Source organism: Mesoplodon bidens (genome assembly GCF_964165515.1).
Source record: "Mesoplodon bidens genome assembly, chromosome: 7".
Lineage (NCBI taxonomy): Eukaryota > Metazoa > Chordata > Mammalia > Artiodactyla > Ziphiidae > Mesoplodon > Mesoplodon bidens.
In genome coordinates, this window is record NC_138164.1 from 116571346 (window position 1) to 116584744 (window position 13399).

At 60.3% G+C, this 13399-nt stretch overlaps 3 protein-coding genes across 5 annotated transcripts; 1 reads left to right on the forward strand and 2 right to left on the reverse strand.

Annotated features, from left to right (window-relative positions):
- Window positions 1–28: 28 nt before the first annotated feature.
- Window positions 29–5816, forward strand: BET1L (Bet1 golgi vesicular membrane trafficking protein like). Of its 2 annotated transcripts, none has more exons than XM_081241548.1 (4): window positions 29–681; window positions 2860–2951; window positions 3193–3249; window positions 3377–5816. In XM_081241548.1, the coding sequence occupies exons 1-4, from the start codon at window positions 651–653 to the stop codon at window positions 3542–3544; spliced, it is 348 nt and encodes a 115-aa protein (XP_081097674.1). In that variant the 5' UTR covers window positions 29–650; the 3' UTR covers window positions 3545–5816. The 2 variants fall into 2 exon arrangements, with proteins under 2 accessions (XP_081097674.1, XP_081097675.1); XM_081241549.1 differs by lacking the exon at window positions 29–681 and adding an exon at window positions 689–1645.
- Window positions 5817–7260: 1444 nt separating this feature from the next.
- Window positions 7261–9929, reverse strand: CIMAP1A (ciliary microtubule associated protein 1A; the record flags this gene model as incomplete). Of its 2 annotated transcripts, XM_081240440.1 has the most annotated exons (6): window positions 7261–7350; window positions 7725–7865; window positions 8654–8775; window positions 8919–9020; window positions 9450–9650; window positions 9821–9929. In XM_081240440.1, 6 exons carry the CDS (start codon window positions 9927–9929, stop codon window positions 7261–7263), a joined length of 765 nt encoding a protein of 254 aa, XP_081096566.1. The 2 variants fall into 2 exon arrangements, with proteins under 2 accessions (XP_081096566.1, XP_081096567.1); XM_081240441.1 differs by lacking the exon at window positions 7725–7865.
- Window positions 9930–11564: 1635 nt separating this feature from the next.
- On the reverse strand, window positions 11565–12799 carry SCGB1C1 (secretoglobin family 1C member 1; the record flags this gene model as incomplete). The annotated part of the gene is made up of 4 exons (XM_081240770.1): window positions 11565–11597; window positions 12052–12251; window positions 12534–12660; window positions 12788–12799. 4 exons carry the CDS (start codon window positions 12797–12799, stop codon window positions 11565–11567), a joined length of 372 nt encoding a protein of 123 aa, XP_081096896.1.
- Between the last annotated feature and the right edge of the window lie 600 nt (window positions 12800–13399).

Genomic DNA, 13399 nt, shown 5'->3' on the forward strand with positions numbered 1-13399 from the left:
GGCCGGGACGAGGCGTGCGCGGCGCCGCGGGGCGGGGCCTGGGAGGCGCGCGGGGGAGGCCGGGACGAGGCGTGCGCGGCGTAGTCTGGGCTGCGCGCGCCTTAAAGTGGCGAGCCCTGGAACAGCCCCCCTAGAACTGGAAGGCTTTGCCGCCAAGTGAGCTTGGGCTTCAAGATCCGACTCGGTGATCGTCCGACCTCTGGGCCCGAATCGCCCCTGAACCGAGCCGTGAGCCTCGCTTCTTGGGCCGGAATTCCCTGTAGGAGAGGACCTCAGTCCCCCACCCCTCCATCACACGAACACCAACACTCTTCTTGATGCACAGAACGAATGAGATGTCCAGGAGAAAGTCGAGGTGGAAAGGATTTTGCAACCCCGGGACCACTTGCTTTCTAAACAGGCGTTTGAATGCCTACTGCATGCGAGGAGCCGGGATGCGGGTGAACAGGACCCAAAGGTCCCTGCCTTCGTGCAGCTTATGTGCCAGAGGTGAAGACCAAGAAAAACGGGCAAACGAGACGACTTTAGGCATAGTGTTGTGACCTAATAAGAAAAGGGGCTTGATGGACTGAAGGGAGACCTGAAGAAGTGCCATTTTTGCTGAGACCGGTTGGTACGAAGTGAACCAGGAAAGGATCTGAAAGAAGGTCATGGAAGGCAGAAGGAGTGGCCAGTGCAAAGGTGGGAATGGCCGTGGTGGGAGATAGAAACGTCATTGTTGTGGCTGAGAGAAAGGGGAGAGTGGGGAGGGGAGGTCAGGATGAAGGCAAAGCCTGGTCATGTGCGGTGACTTCCTTGCTGTTTAAGCAGGCACACCTGCTGGTCTGGCCTGGACTCAGTTTACTACTTGAAAAGCAGAGATGATAAAAGTTCCCATTTCAGTGGACTGTCAGGAGGACTAAATGACACACAGCAAATGCTCCATTACGTTGGGTGGTAACCTATAGTCCATCCACTGGGCAAGAAGGCTTTGTTGAGCATCTACTTTGTGTCAGGCCCCTTGTCAGTGCCCGGGTGCAAAGTCAAGAAGCACTGGCTCCTACCGTCCCCACTCCCTTTACGCTCCCACTCCTCTTCCTGGTTTCTTGTTTTCTTCGGAGTGCTTCACCCCTGCGACTTCTGCACTGCTCGCTGGTTCCAGGCACTTTCTAGGCACTGATCTCCACTTTGTCCCGCCGGCAGTAACTGGAGCCGGCCTTCGCACCGAGTCCGCTTCTTAGCCGCACCGCAGCCGGGCGGGCCGGGTCGGGCCTCAGGACCCGGGCGGGGTCGCGGCGAGGAGCCTCTCTCGCCTGGGAAAGGGCCCGTGAGCTCTTCACAGTTAGGACCTGAAGCCGCCTTAGGCGGGAATGGCTGCGGGAGTGTTTTTCGGCACCCTAACTGCCACTAAAGACACTAACCACCCAGGGGTCCCAAGAGCAAAGGGCTCGCCCCATCCCCAAGCCAAGCTGTGGAAGAAACGTCAGGTTCTGTCCTTCCCACTGCCGCACCTCCGCAGCCTGGACCTCGGCCGGAAGGCGGAAGGCCTGAGGCGGAAGGGGCGGGACCGGACGCCACTTCCCGCGAGTGTGCCACGTCAGAGGAGGTTGTGGCCGAGCCGGGTCCTCCGGGTCGGAGCTGGACGGGATGGCGGACTGGGCTAGGGGTGAGTGCGGGAGAGCCGACGCGGATGGCGGCGGGGCCTGCCGGAACCGACGCCGCTGCCCGCAGGAGCCGCCTTTGCCTGCCCCCCGTCCCGCTGGGTGGCCTCGTCCGGGAGACCCTGGGGGCGGGCGGCGACGGGGCAGGGCGGCCGGGCTGCAGCCAGCAGCGCGGTGGAGGAGTCCCTGGGGCCCTGTGGGCGCTCCTGCCCAGCTGCTCCGTGAAGCTGCGGGGTCCGGAGGCCCGCAGTCCCCACCCCTGCGAGATGGTTCTGTCCGGGACCTCGGCCGGGCCGCCTGGTCGACGGGTCCCGGAGGCTAGCCCCCTCGGAGTGGGGGCTGCGCGTGATGAGAGGGCCCAAGCAGGCCGCGTACGGACTCGGGCTCGGGGTGCCCTACTTGCCCCCTGGGAGCCCCTCTTCTCATTTGCCAAGTGGAATGCTGATGCTTGTTTCGCTGGGCTGTTGTGCCCTTTAAGGAATTAATGGATACGAGGGGTTGGTAGGACGCCAACGCCTCTAATTTTGGGGTCTGTACACATTCGTGGTTCTTAGGGCTGTGCTCCTATTAGATAAGTCTCATTGAGGCATCTGGGCCAAGGCAAATATGCACTCTGAACTTTGGGGGAGGCAGTTGTCACCGACCTGATAGGATGGTAATTTTAAATCACCAGGCCCGGCCCCTGTCGTGGGCCAGGTCTCAGCAAACACCGTGCTCTGGGTGTCATACAAGGCCCTGTGTGGGTTGCAGAAGTGAGCAGACCTAGACCCTGCTCTTGGGATCAGTCTCAACCTTTGTTACTAAGGCTTTCCTAAGGCTTTACCAGAGTTCACTGGTTTTCTCTGACAACAGGTTCTGTGTACGTCACTGGTGATATCCATGGAGGGATGGTACGGGTTTTGTCACAGAATGTCAGAAAGTGCTGGTTCGACTGAGCCCTTTGGAGGTGCCTACGCATCCCAGCCTGCATGAGTACACAGGACATGTGCTCATGCACACTTGTTTATACAGCCTGTCTTGTGTGTGGAGTCCACGTGTTGGATCCTGGGTTAGGGCGGGACCTGCTCAACAGACTCAGGAAGGCCCAGTACCTCCGGACACCTGACTGAGCCAGATGGGATTAGAGTGAGATCCCTGAGGCCACAAAGGGCTGAGGTGCAGGCGTCCAGGGGATGCTCGTGGGTGGATGCATGCCCTCAAACTCTGTCTTTTCTTGCAGCTCAGAGCCCCGGCGCTGTGGAGGAGATTCTAGACCGGGAGAACAAGCGGATGGCTGATAGCTTAGCCTCCAAGGTCACCAGGCTCAAATCGGTCAGTGGTGGTCCTCTCCTTTTGCCTCCACCTAGCGTCCTGGAGGGGGTGTCAGAGGGAGGGTGAAGGCCTGGAGGGGTTTCAGGTAGTTCCGTCATCCTTGTCCCGTCTGTGGCACACTCACCTGTGTGCGGCCCAGGTGGCATTTGGATCTCCTGACCTCTGCTGGTCTTGTTGGGGGTCAGGTGCTGTCCACTGTGTTTGTCCTGGCCTGACCCTGCCTCTTCTGTGTTCTGACCAGCTGGCCCTGGACATTGATAGGGACGTGGAAGACCAGAACCAGTACCTGGATGGCATGGTAAGGGTCTGTGGTTGCGAGTGTCACGGTCACCTCTGCTCCCCACCACCTGCTGTGCAGGCCCCCACGTGTGTGTGTGTTGTGGAGTCGCCGCCCCTGTGTGATGATGATGGGATTCCTTTCTCAGGACACGGATTTCACGAGTGTGACGGGCCTCCTCACGGGGAGTGTGAAGCGCTTTTCCACAATGGCACGGTCTGGGCGAGACAACCGGAAGCTTCTGTGTGGTATGGCCGTGTGCCTGATCGTGGTCTTCTTCATCCTCTCCTACCTCCTGTCGAGGGCAAGGACGTGAGCCAGTGGGAGCTGGCTTCTGCGGGTGCCTCGGGCAAGCACGGTCCGCCTCTGCCTGGCGTCCTGGGCCAGAGGACTTAACGACAAAATACTCCTTTGAGACGATGATTGTGGCTTAGGAATCTCGTTCCTGTGTGGCTGGGAGCCTCTGACCCAGTGAGCTTGTGTTAGCTGGTCCCATGTGTGCAAGGGGCCCATCTTCATGGGGTAGCCAAGGCCCCTCCCTCTGCCACCTTGGGTGCTAGAAGCTCCAGCAGAGTCAGGTCCAAGCAGAGCAGCTGGGAATCCTGGACACGGTCACCTGTGAACAGCAGCTCTTCCCCTGGCCCTCGAGTTTCTGAACATCTCGAGGTTCTTCTACGCTGTTCTTGTCTGGGTGAGGCCACGTCTGGTATTTGAGATGCTCGGCGCTGACATAGGAAGGGGTTATGGCGGTGAACCTCGAATCATCGCTGTCACCTTCAGCTGAGTGTTCTCAACCCAGAGATGGCAGTTGCTCCTGCCCAGAGCTGCTGGGCATCCGTGGACCAGTGAGAGTCAAGGGTCCTGCTGAGAGGCCTCTTCCTGCCTTCCAGTCCCGCAGCTGAAGCCCGACCCTCAGGAAAGGGCAGGGGTTGTGGATGGAGTTGGGAACTGCAACCTTTGCTGAAAGCATGGGGCTCACATTCTGGTGATCTCCCAGCCATGTATCCAGGTGCAGAAAGTGATATTTTCTCACGATTCAAGATCTATCCAGAGCACCAGAGATCTATTTCCAGGAGACCAGATCTCTAGAAACAAGCCCATCTGGCATTTCAGAGTCAGGCAGGGTGTGAGGAGGGACTTTTGGGGGTGTAGACAGCAGGCTTCCAAGTAAGGGCTCTTCGTGGGACTTGTAGGTCAGTTTCTGAGGGTCAGCGGGCAGTTTCCACCAAGCCCGGCCCTTCCACTGCAGTGTCTGCCCCCCTCTCCCTGGGCCCTCAGCACCCACTTGGTCAGTCCCCTGCTCACTCGAACCTCGAACTGAACCACAGACCCAGCCAGACCAGTGGCTTCTTACCCACTGAGACCCCAGTATCCTTGTCTTCACAAAAAACACTTTTAAGAAACGAATCATAGGCTCTGTGTCCTTCCCTGCCCTTGTTCCGACCTTCTGGTTTCCTAGTCAGCCCCCCTTACTCCCTGAGGACTCCTGGCTCACTGTCCGCCTCCCCACACGCTCATGCCACGTGTGGTCACACGCGTCAGCCACGGCCTGGGGCCTGTCAGCTGCCACCCCACGTTGCTGGTCTCTGGCCCCGGGCACCGCGCCTCTGGCGCTGCTGCTGCGCCTCCCCCTCGTTCTCCGCCCAGCAGGCCGGCTTCTCCTCGCACGCCTGCCTTGGTGCCCTTCCTCCCGCTGTCCCTGCGACCTGAGTGCGCTGTCTCGTCCAGTGTGTGCTTGTGTCTCCCCCGGTGAGACTGCCTTGCTTGTCCCCATGTCTCTGGGGCTTGGCTGTTTCCCCGTCCTCCTGGACGTTCCTTTGCAGGCCTCTGGTCCTGCCTTGACCCCCGGCGCCCTGTGCGCTGTGGCTCTGACTTCGCCTGCTTCTCATCTCACACTGAACCTTGTTGCGGGGCCTGGTCCTCTGGCCACCAAGCTCAACAGCTGCTGCCCGTGCCGTGGCTCCATCTGGTCGCCGCAGGCCCTGCAGATACACCCAGACCTGAGCTCCGTGGCCCCCACCTTTTCTGGGCCTGCTCACCTTGCTTCCTGAGAACGTGGCTCAGCCATGGCAGCCTTTCCCCCGCAGATGCTTTTACGTGGTGTGCCCCCTCATCTTGCCAAGACAGACCAGGAATTTAGAGTTTGCCTTCAGGGTGGCACACTGGCTGCTGTGTTCTCTCCTCAGGTCTCCGTCTGTGCCTCCCCACTTCTCCACCTCCATGGCTCTTTGCAGCCCTTCCAGCTATTTGGGGGTCTGGGTTTTAGTTTCTTTCTGGTTTACTTTCTTGCTTCTTACTCTCATTGTGTTAGGTGAATTCCTGAAGGGAGCATGGCAACCCTGCTGCCGCTGTGTCAGCAGGGTTTCCTGTGGGGCCTTCACCCTCCTGCTCAGCCCTGTACACTGAGCACCTAATCCTGTGGGTAAGTGGGGTTTGCCGATTTTGATCCCGGAGACCATAAAGCAGGACTTGGAGCCTCCCTCTGTGCCAGGTGAGGATGAACTGCCAGGCTCTATCCCATAATTCAAGAATAAGACATCTAGCAATAAAAATTAGGAATAAACAGCTTCGTGATGAAGTGAACACATAGCCTTTGGTGTTTTCATTTCTTTGGGGGCTTTAGATAGCTTTGTGTGGAACTGACTCTGGTCCATAAACTGGCCGTGCGCACCAATGGTCTCGACTCTGCTGCTTTGCTTCTCCTGGGTCCCTTGTCCCCTCACTCATCCCCTCAGGCGGGCAGACGTGAGCTTGCCGCTTCCTGCTGCTGGACCTTCCTTTGCGCAAGTTTCTGTGACTCAGATGGGGAAGATGATATAGCATTACTTCTTCAGGATTAAAGGAATACATGTGAGGTATTTAGAACAAGTAGCTTGACACGGTCACAGCTGAGTGAGGGTCAGCAGCTGTACTGTGCTTAGTGCAGCTGCAGCCGGCAGTCCCACAGGGGTGACGGCTGCCTGCCCAGGGCTAGGGTGAAGGTTAGACTTCATTCCTCAAGGCTGGCCTTGGACTCCAGGGCACCCTCTGGAAATGCCCCTCTTCATCCCAGCTCAGACACCCCCTTCCCTTCCCAGATCTTATGCTTCCCGTATTATCTTTGATGTTTAACAGATCACCTTCGAATGTAGTCAAAGTTGCAGTAATAGTTTATGTCTTATGGTTACTGCTGGAGTTTGAGACAGGCACAGCAGAGACAGTTGTCTCTGCTCTATGATGTAAGGACTCCTTTTGGAGACAAGAGGCTGGCACTGCCACTTGCTGAAGGCTCACACACATCCATAGGTCATTGCTGGTGTGAGCTGAGGGCCCAGCTGGGATCACTGTGTCGCCATGTGTTGAGCTTCCTTACAACATGGTGGCTGGTGTGAAGGTGAGCAAAGAGAAGAGGGACATCCAGGCAGAAGCTGTTTTCTTTGTATGTTGCATGGCCTGGCTTCAGAAGTCACGTAGCATCACTTTATTCAGGACGGTCACAGGCTCTACTCCAGATTCCAGGGGAGGGACACAGACCCCATCTCGGCAGGGGAGAGTCAGTCACACAGGGAGAGGAACACATGGGAGGGGACGAATGCAGGTGTGACCGTCTTTGGAGGATACAACAAGGCGCGGAGGGCAGCGCTCGAGGCAGAATCAGAAGGGCAGGCACAGCAGCGTCGGATGTTCCTGAGCCCTCCTCGCTGCTCAGACCCCAGGCCCTGGGAGCTAGGGTGGGACCCGACATGGGCTGGCGTGATCACCTAGGGGGCCCCTTTCTGGAAAACCTTAATCCTCCCTCAAGGCAAGCCATTGCTAACGGATCCGTGATTTATTGTATATCTGGGCACAGCAGGAAACACATTTAGCAGATGGGAAAGCATAGAAAAAGTAGCTGGTCACAATTGTTCGAGCAAGCATGCTCTGCCCTGCAGGGCCAGGCCGGCTGCAGCCCAGCTGGTAGAGGAGCCGCCCAAAGCCCTCAGCTCAGGGAATCTGTTGTTGGGGGGACATGATGTGCAGAGGCTTAGCGTGACGGGTGGGGCAGGGCCAGGGCTATTCCACGTCCACGACCAGGGGTGTCATGTAGTCAGAATGTTTGATGCCAAAGGTGACGATGGGGGCGCAGGGCTTGGTCACTGTCACCTGGGAGAGGAGAGGCTGTGAGGGGCCAGCACCCCTGCCTCCACCCCACAGGCTCTGCCCTCACTGGGGCCGGGGCTGCTGTACCCCCTAAACCCCCGGCCAAGGTGACCAGCAGGAAGTCCACACTGCCAGGCCTGACCACAGAGCCTGGTATGTGGTGACAGTCAGCATCACTCACCGTCACCAGTGTCTGGGGACACTGGGGACACAGAGCCTGCCGACTGGGGAAGGCTGGTGGTGGCATGCACAGTGTTCTGATGGTGCCTGGCCCCCGTGACCCTTGCAGGCTTACAGACCCGCCCCCACCTGACCCCTGCGGCCGTGTCACCCCGCCCATTCCCACCCCACCCCTCTGGGCCGTGCTCTTGCCAGACCTTCTCAGGGCTGTGGGCTCCTGGTCCTGGCTTGAGGGTCTTGTCCCCCGGGGGCTCCACTCGGGCCGCCATGGTGTACTGTGGAGCCTTGAACTTAGTCACCTGGACATTGGTCTGGCTGTAGGCTGCCGGACCTGGGGTCTGGGGGGTGAAAGAGGCTCACTCAGGCTCGGCCTGCCAGGGCGTGCGACGCCAGAGGGCAGGGGCCGGCATCAGACACAGGGTTTCAGGCCCCAAGTCAATGTGTGTCTGTGTGTCCGGGGACTCTTCTGTCTCCGAACGATGGCCACACCATGTGACAACACCCCAGTGCTGTGGGGCCCTTCTCTGTGTGGGATGTCACCTTCCCTTCAGCGCGCCGTGGCAATGACACCCCAGTCTGTTCCAGCCCCAGACTTGTCCCTTCCATGAGTGTGAGAGAGGACTCTTCCCAGTTGGGGACTCAAGGGCCTTGGGCTGGTGAGGTCAGCGGTGCTGTGATGCCACCTTGCCAGTCTCCCCAGGCTCCCCAAGCTCCCGGGTACACAAGCACCTCAGGGCCTTTGCACTGGCTGTTTCTGCAGCCAGAACCCTCCTCCCCAAAATACGTCACAGCTTATTTTTCTCCTCTTCTCAGCTGCTTCCTGCCTCAGACTGCTCCTCGCCCTGCAGGCAGCTCCCCACACACCCGTCCCTGTCCGTCTCTCCTCAGCACCATCAGTCTCCATGCCGAGTCTCGGCCTTTTCGTCCTCGTCCACTGTCTGCCCCCCCTCACCTCTGGGATGTAAACCAGTGGGGGTGGGGACAGACGTGTGGCAGGCTCCAAGAGGAGGAAGGAGCTGAGGGGCTTCGGGAGGATGGGGGTCAGGCTGGTGGGTCCTAGGTTCTGGGGGAAGGGGCCCGATGGGCCATCTCTCTAGGGGGTAAGCCCCAGCCGGGCGACCCTTGCCTTGTACGGGTCGTCACTGAAGCTGCCCAGCTTGCTGCGGCCCTTGATGGAGAAGGCGGGCTGGGAGGCCTTGCCGACAGTGTGGGGCCCCATCACCACGGGCAGCATGTAGGCAGCGGGGCCTGTTGAGGGCACAAGCACCGAGTCTCAGGCTGGACGGAATCCTGTGCCCAGAGTCTCCACCCCTATCAGGCCAGCCCCCCTCACCCGCCCTGCCCGGGATCCTCGACCCGGTCAGCCACGGGCCATCGGGGCTGCGGCGGACCTGGGGTGCTGTCCACTTGGAAGGTCTTGGTTCGGGCAGAAATGGAGTGGCTGGGCGCCAAGTTGAACACATGCTTGGTAGATTTCTCTGGAAAGTAGTGGCCTGGGGGTGGGGGGAGGAATGGTGTGGGTGCTGGGACGGGGAGGACCATCCAACAGATCCACACAGATGCCCGGCCCTGCTCGGGCAGTTCTAGGAAGACCCCCGATGTTGCGGGAGTGGGGCCTCTGGGCCCCAGTGAGTGGCGACAGGGATTGTGCCGGGGTGTCCATGATGGAAATGCTGGCTGCAGGGGTGGGGGGGAGGCAGGGGCTGTTTTGAGAAGGAGGGCGAGTCTGACTTGGGCACTAGGGTCTCAGAGGTTGCGCTGGGGTCACAGCTCCACCTCCAGGCCTGATGGTATCCCTTCATGAGGAGAAAGGTGGGTCAGGAGGGTGAGGACGGCTGTACCCCTCACACCCTGGCCCCACCAGGCCTGCAGTGGCTACCAGCAGGGTTGGGCGGGGCTGGGGCTGGGCCAGGGTCCCTCACCAGGGCCGGGAGTCAGCGTGGTCTTAGTGCAGTAGCGCCCCAGGATGGAGTAGGCGGGGCCGAGGTCCTTGCCAGTCCTCAGTATCTTGGGGTTCACGCTGTAGCGGGGTCCTGGGGAGCAGTTCTCTGCCAGGAGCATGGGGGCCCCATGGAAGCTGTAGGCCGGTGCACGCAGCTTGTTGGGCGTGTGCTTCACAAAGCCTGTGGGGCAGGGGCTCTGAGCATCTTGGAGCCAGACCTTGCCCTTCTCCCCCCGACCCCCCATTGATCCCAGAGGGGTTGATGGGCTGGGAGTCAGGGATGAGCCCTGGCCGTCCCCGGGCCACCCCCAGACCTGGCTCCTGCCCCCTCCCAGGCTCCCAAGCGCTTACCTGTGGTGGGTGGAATCAGGTACTTGGGTCCAGGGCTGCTGTAGAGGGCCATGATGGGTCCCCGGGGGCGATGGGGCCTCCAGGTGCCCACCCATACCTCCTCCGCCATGACTGGCTCTGTCCATGGATGGGAGGGTGACCAGGTGCTAGGAGGCCTGGGCCCTCCACCCCCATCACTGCCTTTGCCCCCACTGAGGGGCAGAACTGCAGGCCACAGCCTCCTCAGTGGGGTCTCGAGTTGAGGCCCAGACTTCAGAGCAGTGGGAGATCCTGCCGCACCAACCCCCCAAGAGGAGGAGCATCAGAGCCTCGTGGACAAGCTCATGAGAGCTGTCTCCTTTAGCACTTATGGGCCACCCCACAATGGCTCTGAGGGGGTCTGCGCAGGTTCTTCCTGCTCAGAGGACCCTGGGCATGACTGGGCAAGGAGCAGTGGGCAAAGGTGGGGAACTTCTTGGATGAGGCTGTGCCATGGGCTGAGCAGGGGTCTGCTATGGAGGGGCCCTTACCTCCTTAGTCCAGGAGCAGTGCTCAGAGCAACCTATGGACCGAGCCTTCTCAGAGGCGACCCCGTCGCACTGGCCTCGGTGCCAGGGACTTCCAGAAAAGGAGCATGGAGAGGAAGCCCTCTCCCTCTCTCTCCTCTCCCCCTGGGGGCTTCGAGAATTGGGGAAGGCTCCCGGTCCCTGAGCTCTAGAATGTGGCTCTGTGGGGTGGTGGGTTCTAGATCACTGTCTGTGTGATGGAGACAATGGCCTCAGCCAGTGGGACCCACCCTGCCCCGCCCATGCCTGGCTCGGGACCCGGGCCTTTGCTCCTTGTTGCAGGGTGCAGGCCAGAGGCGCAGAGGGCAGGAAGGGGACAGCTAGGTCCTGGACTAGGACAGTGAGGCCATGGGGCCCAGAGTCAGAGTGGCCGAGGAGTAAGGTCCTCGGGCAGAGCTGAACCTCCTCAGTCCTGCCCCCGGGGAAGTACTGAGCTGGGGAAACTGAGGCAAAAGAAGACTGGCTGTTGGGGATCCTGGGATCCAGGGTGCAGTAGGGTCTGCCCTGGTTTGGGGTGGGGGCAGGAGTTGGCATTGGAAGCTGCTGCTCTCCTGAGGGACCTTTCCCTGACCCTGCTCTCCCTCCTGCATCATGGTGGCTGTGCCCACCCGTCGGACCCCGAGTGTCCTCATTAGCATGTTCTTCTTGGGGCTCTGGCTGGGGCTCCGTCTCTCTCCTTGGGTGACTTCTCAATCCCCTGGACCCGTGTCATGTGTATATTGTGCACATTTATTGTCTCAAAATGATAACCTTCAGATGCAGAGCGCCGGCACCCAGCCTCTTCCCCCAGCCCTGGCCACTTCCTCTCTCTGGGGCTCTTTGCCCCTCCCCGCTCTGAGCCCCTGCCCCCAACCTCTGCCTCCGTAGGCCTTCTTGTGTCCTGATGCCTCCCTGCATCCACATGTCTTGTCTATCTGTCTGTCTTGCTTTGTCCACCTGCCTGGATTTCTGTTGGTGGGTCTGCCCTCTATGTGGGGTTTCTTATATGTGTGTGCTCCGCTCACATGATCCTATGTGTGAGCCTGTAGTTGTGTGCCTGAGGGTGGGGAGAGACAGGAGCCAGAGCCTGAGCTGCAGGAGGCTTTACTGATTGGATGGCTTGTGGATAAATCCACGCATAGGGAAGTGGTAGGGGTGTCGTCATCATGGTTGCTTGTGCGGCTGGTCCTACGGCTGCTTGGAGCCACATCTGGGGTCCACTAGGCATCGTCCTGACTGCCTAGCACTTGCACCTGGAAGGCAGACGCGTGTGGGCCAAGAGGCCTGGGGTTCCCGTGCCCAGTGATCAGTAACTAGAGATCCACAGCTCCATCAGACAAACAGGCCCAGGCCAGCCTCTGGGGGGATGGTGGGCTCTGGCACATTGCAGCCAGTGCCCTTCCAGCAGCTGGAGAAGCGGGGTGTGCGCATGTGTGTTTGCATTTGTGTGTGTGTCAGGTGTGAGCATGTGCGTATGTGCATGAAGGGGGAGGCTGAGGGCTGCTCTGCAGGCAGTGAGGTCTGGGATGTCCACCCCTGCTGGCTGAGGCAGGTCAGGGTGTCTGTGGGGTGCTGGGGTATGGGGTTGCTGCACTGGGTGGGTGATGAGGGGCTATGGCATTTGGTGGAGGGCCTGAGGAGTAGGACTGTGGGTCCTGCTAGGGCTGCAGGCCTTTAGGGAGTGGGGTGCCCCCCTGGCCACGGTACCAGCAGCTTGACCAGCTCCGCCTTGTGCATGGGCCGCAGGCCATCTACGCAGGACTTGAGCTCGGTCACCGCCACCTTAGCATCTGCACTGACGTTGCACTTGCCCAGGGGCCCCTCATAGAGCTCCTCTGCGGATCCCAGCAGCAGCGTTTGCAGGAAGTCGATGAAAAACTCGTTGTTGTCCTCCCCCGTGGCCAGCCCTGTGTTGGGGTGAGATGAGGCCAGGCCAGGACTCCTTCCAGCTCCACCCCCAGACCTCCCACTTCTAACCTCAGCGGTCTCCAGACCTTCCCCATCAATGTCCACCTCACCTGCCCCAGATCTTCCTCCAAAACATCCCCCAGCTCCACCTGCCCGCAGACCCCTCCTGTCACCCTAACCTCAGCTGCCTCTTTCCGCTCTGGGTTCCTTAGCGTCACTGAGGAAGGAAAGCCAAGCCTCTGACTCAGTGGGAATTTCCCCTCCGTGTGAGGTTGGCTGACCTGGAGCTTGGATCAGGGTCAGGGTCAGCCTGGGCTGGGCTGGGTTGGTGACATTGGGCTTGGTGGTGACACAGGGGCTGGGAGAGAGGTTGAGCTGGGCTGGGGTTGGGGTAGGGTTGCCTGGGGACTGGGGTCGCCAAGGGCACCAGGGTCATTGCCCACGTCTGTGTTCTGTGATGGAGGTGGGTTGGGGTGCCTGGGAAGGGGGGCACCAATCACTGTGGGGCCCAGTGCCTGGATTTCTAGCTTCCCACATTCCCGCCCATTTCCCCCCGACACCAGGCCCCCGAATGTGCTGGAAGCACCTGTCAGCGCACAGACTCGGCACGGCTGCAGAGCAGGGTGAGCGCCACCAGCCACGAGTGGGAGGGCGCTGCTCCCCTTCACAGCGGACCACGCAGGCTCCTCAGGAGCTGCCTTGGCCTGCTTTACGCCTCACACAGGCACCGGTCCTGGGGGCGGGTCCGACCTGCCCAGCAGGACCCAGCCAGTGAGAGCACCGGCGGGGCAGCCGAGGGTGTGTCCTCTCCCCCTGCCCTGCAGTGGGTGCCAAGGAGCAAGGGGCCTGGGTTGCTGTGTGAGGGGTGCTTGGCAAATGTTTGGGGTGAGTGGACGGAGGTGAGGGGGCGACGTGAGCCTGGTCAGCAAGGAAGGGGGGTGCGGCTGGGGATGCTGAGGGCCTCTGGCCTCGTTTGGCTTGTGGCTGAGAGTGGCAGGCTCTTGGGCTAGGCCCAGGCCTTTCTTCTGGGGGAGGGATCCCCCCTCCACTCAGCATGCTTTGTGGGCCAGCACTGGGTTCTGATCCCTGAGACAGCCTGGAGGTCTCCACTGGGGCAGTGGTGGGGGACTTCCTGGGGTCTGCAGAC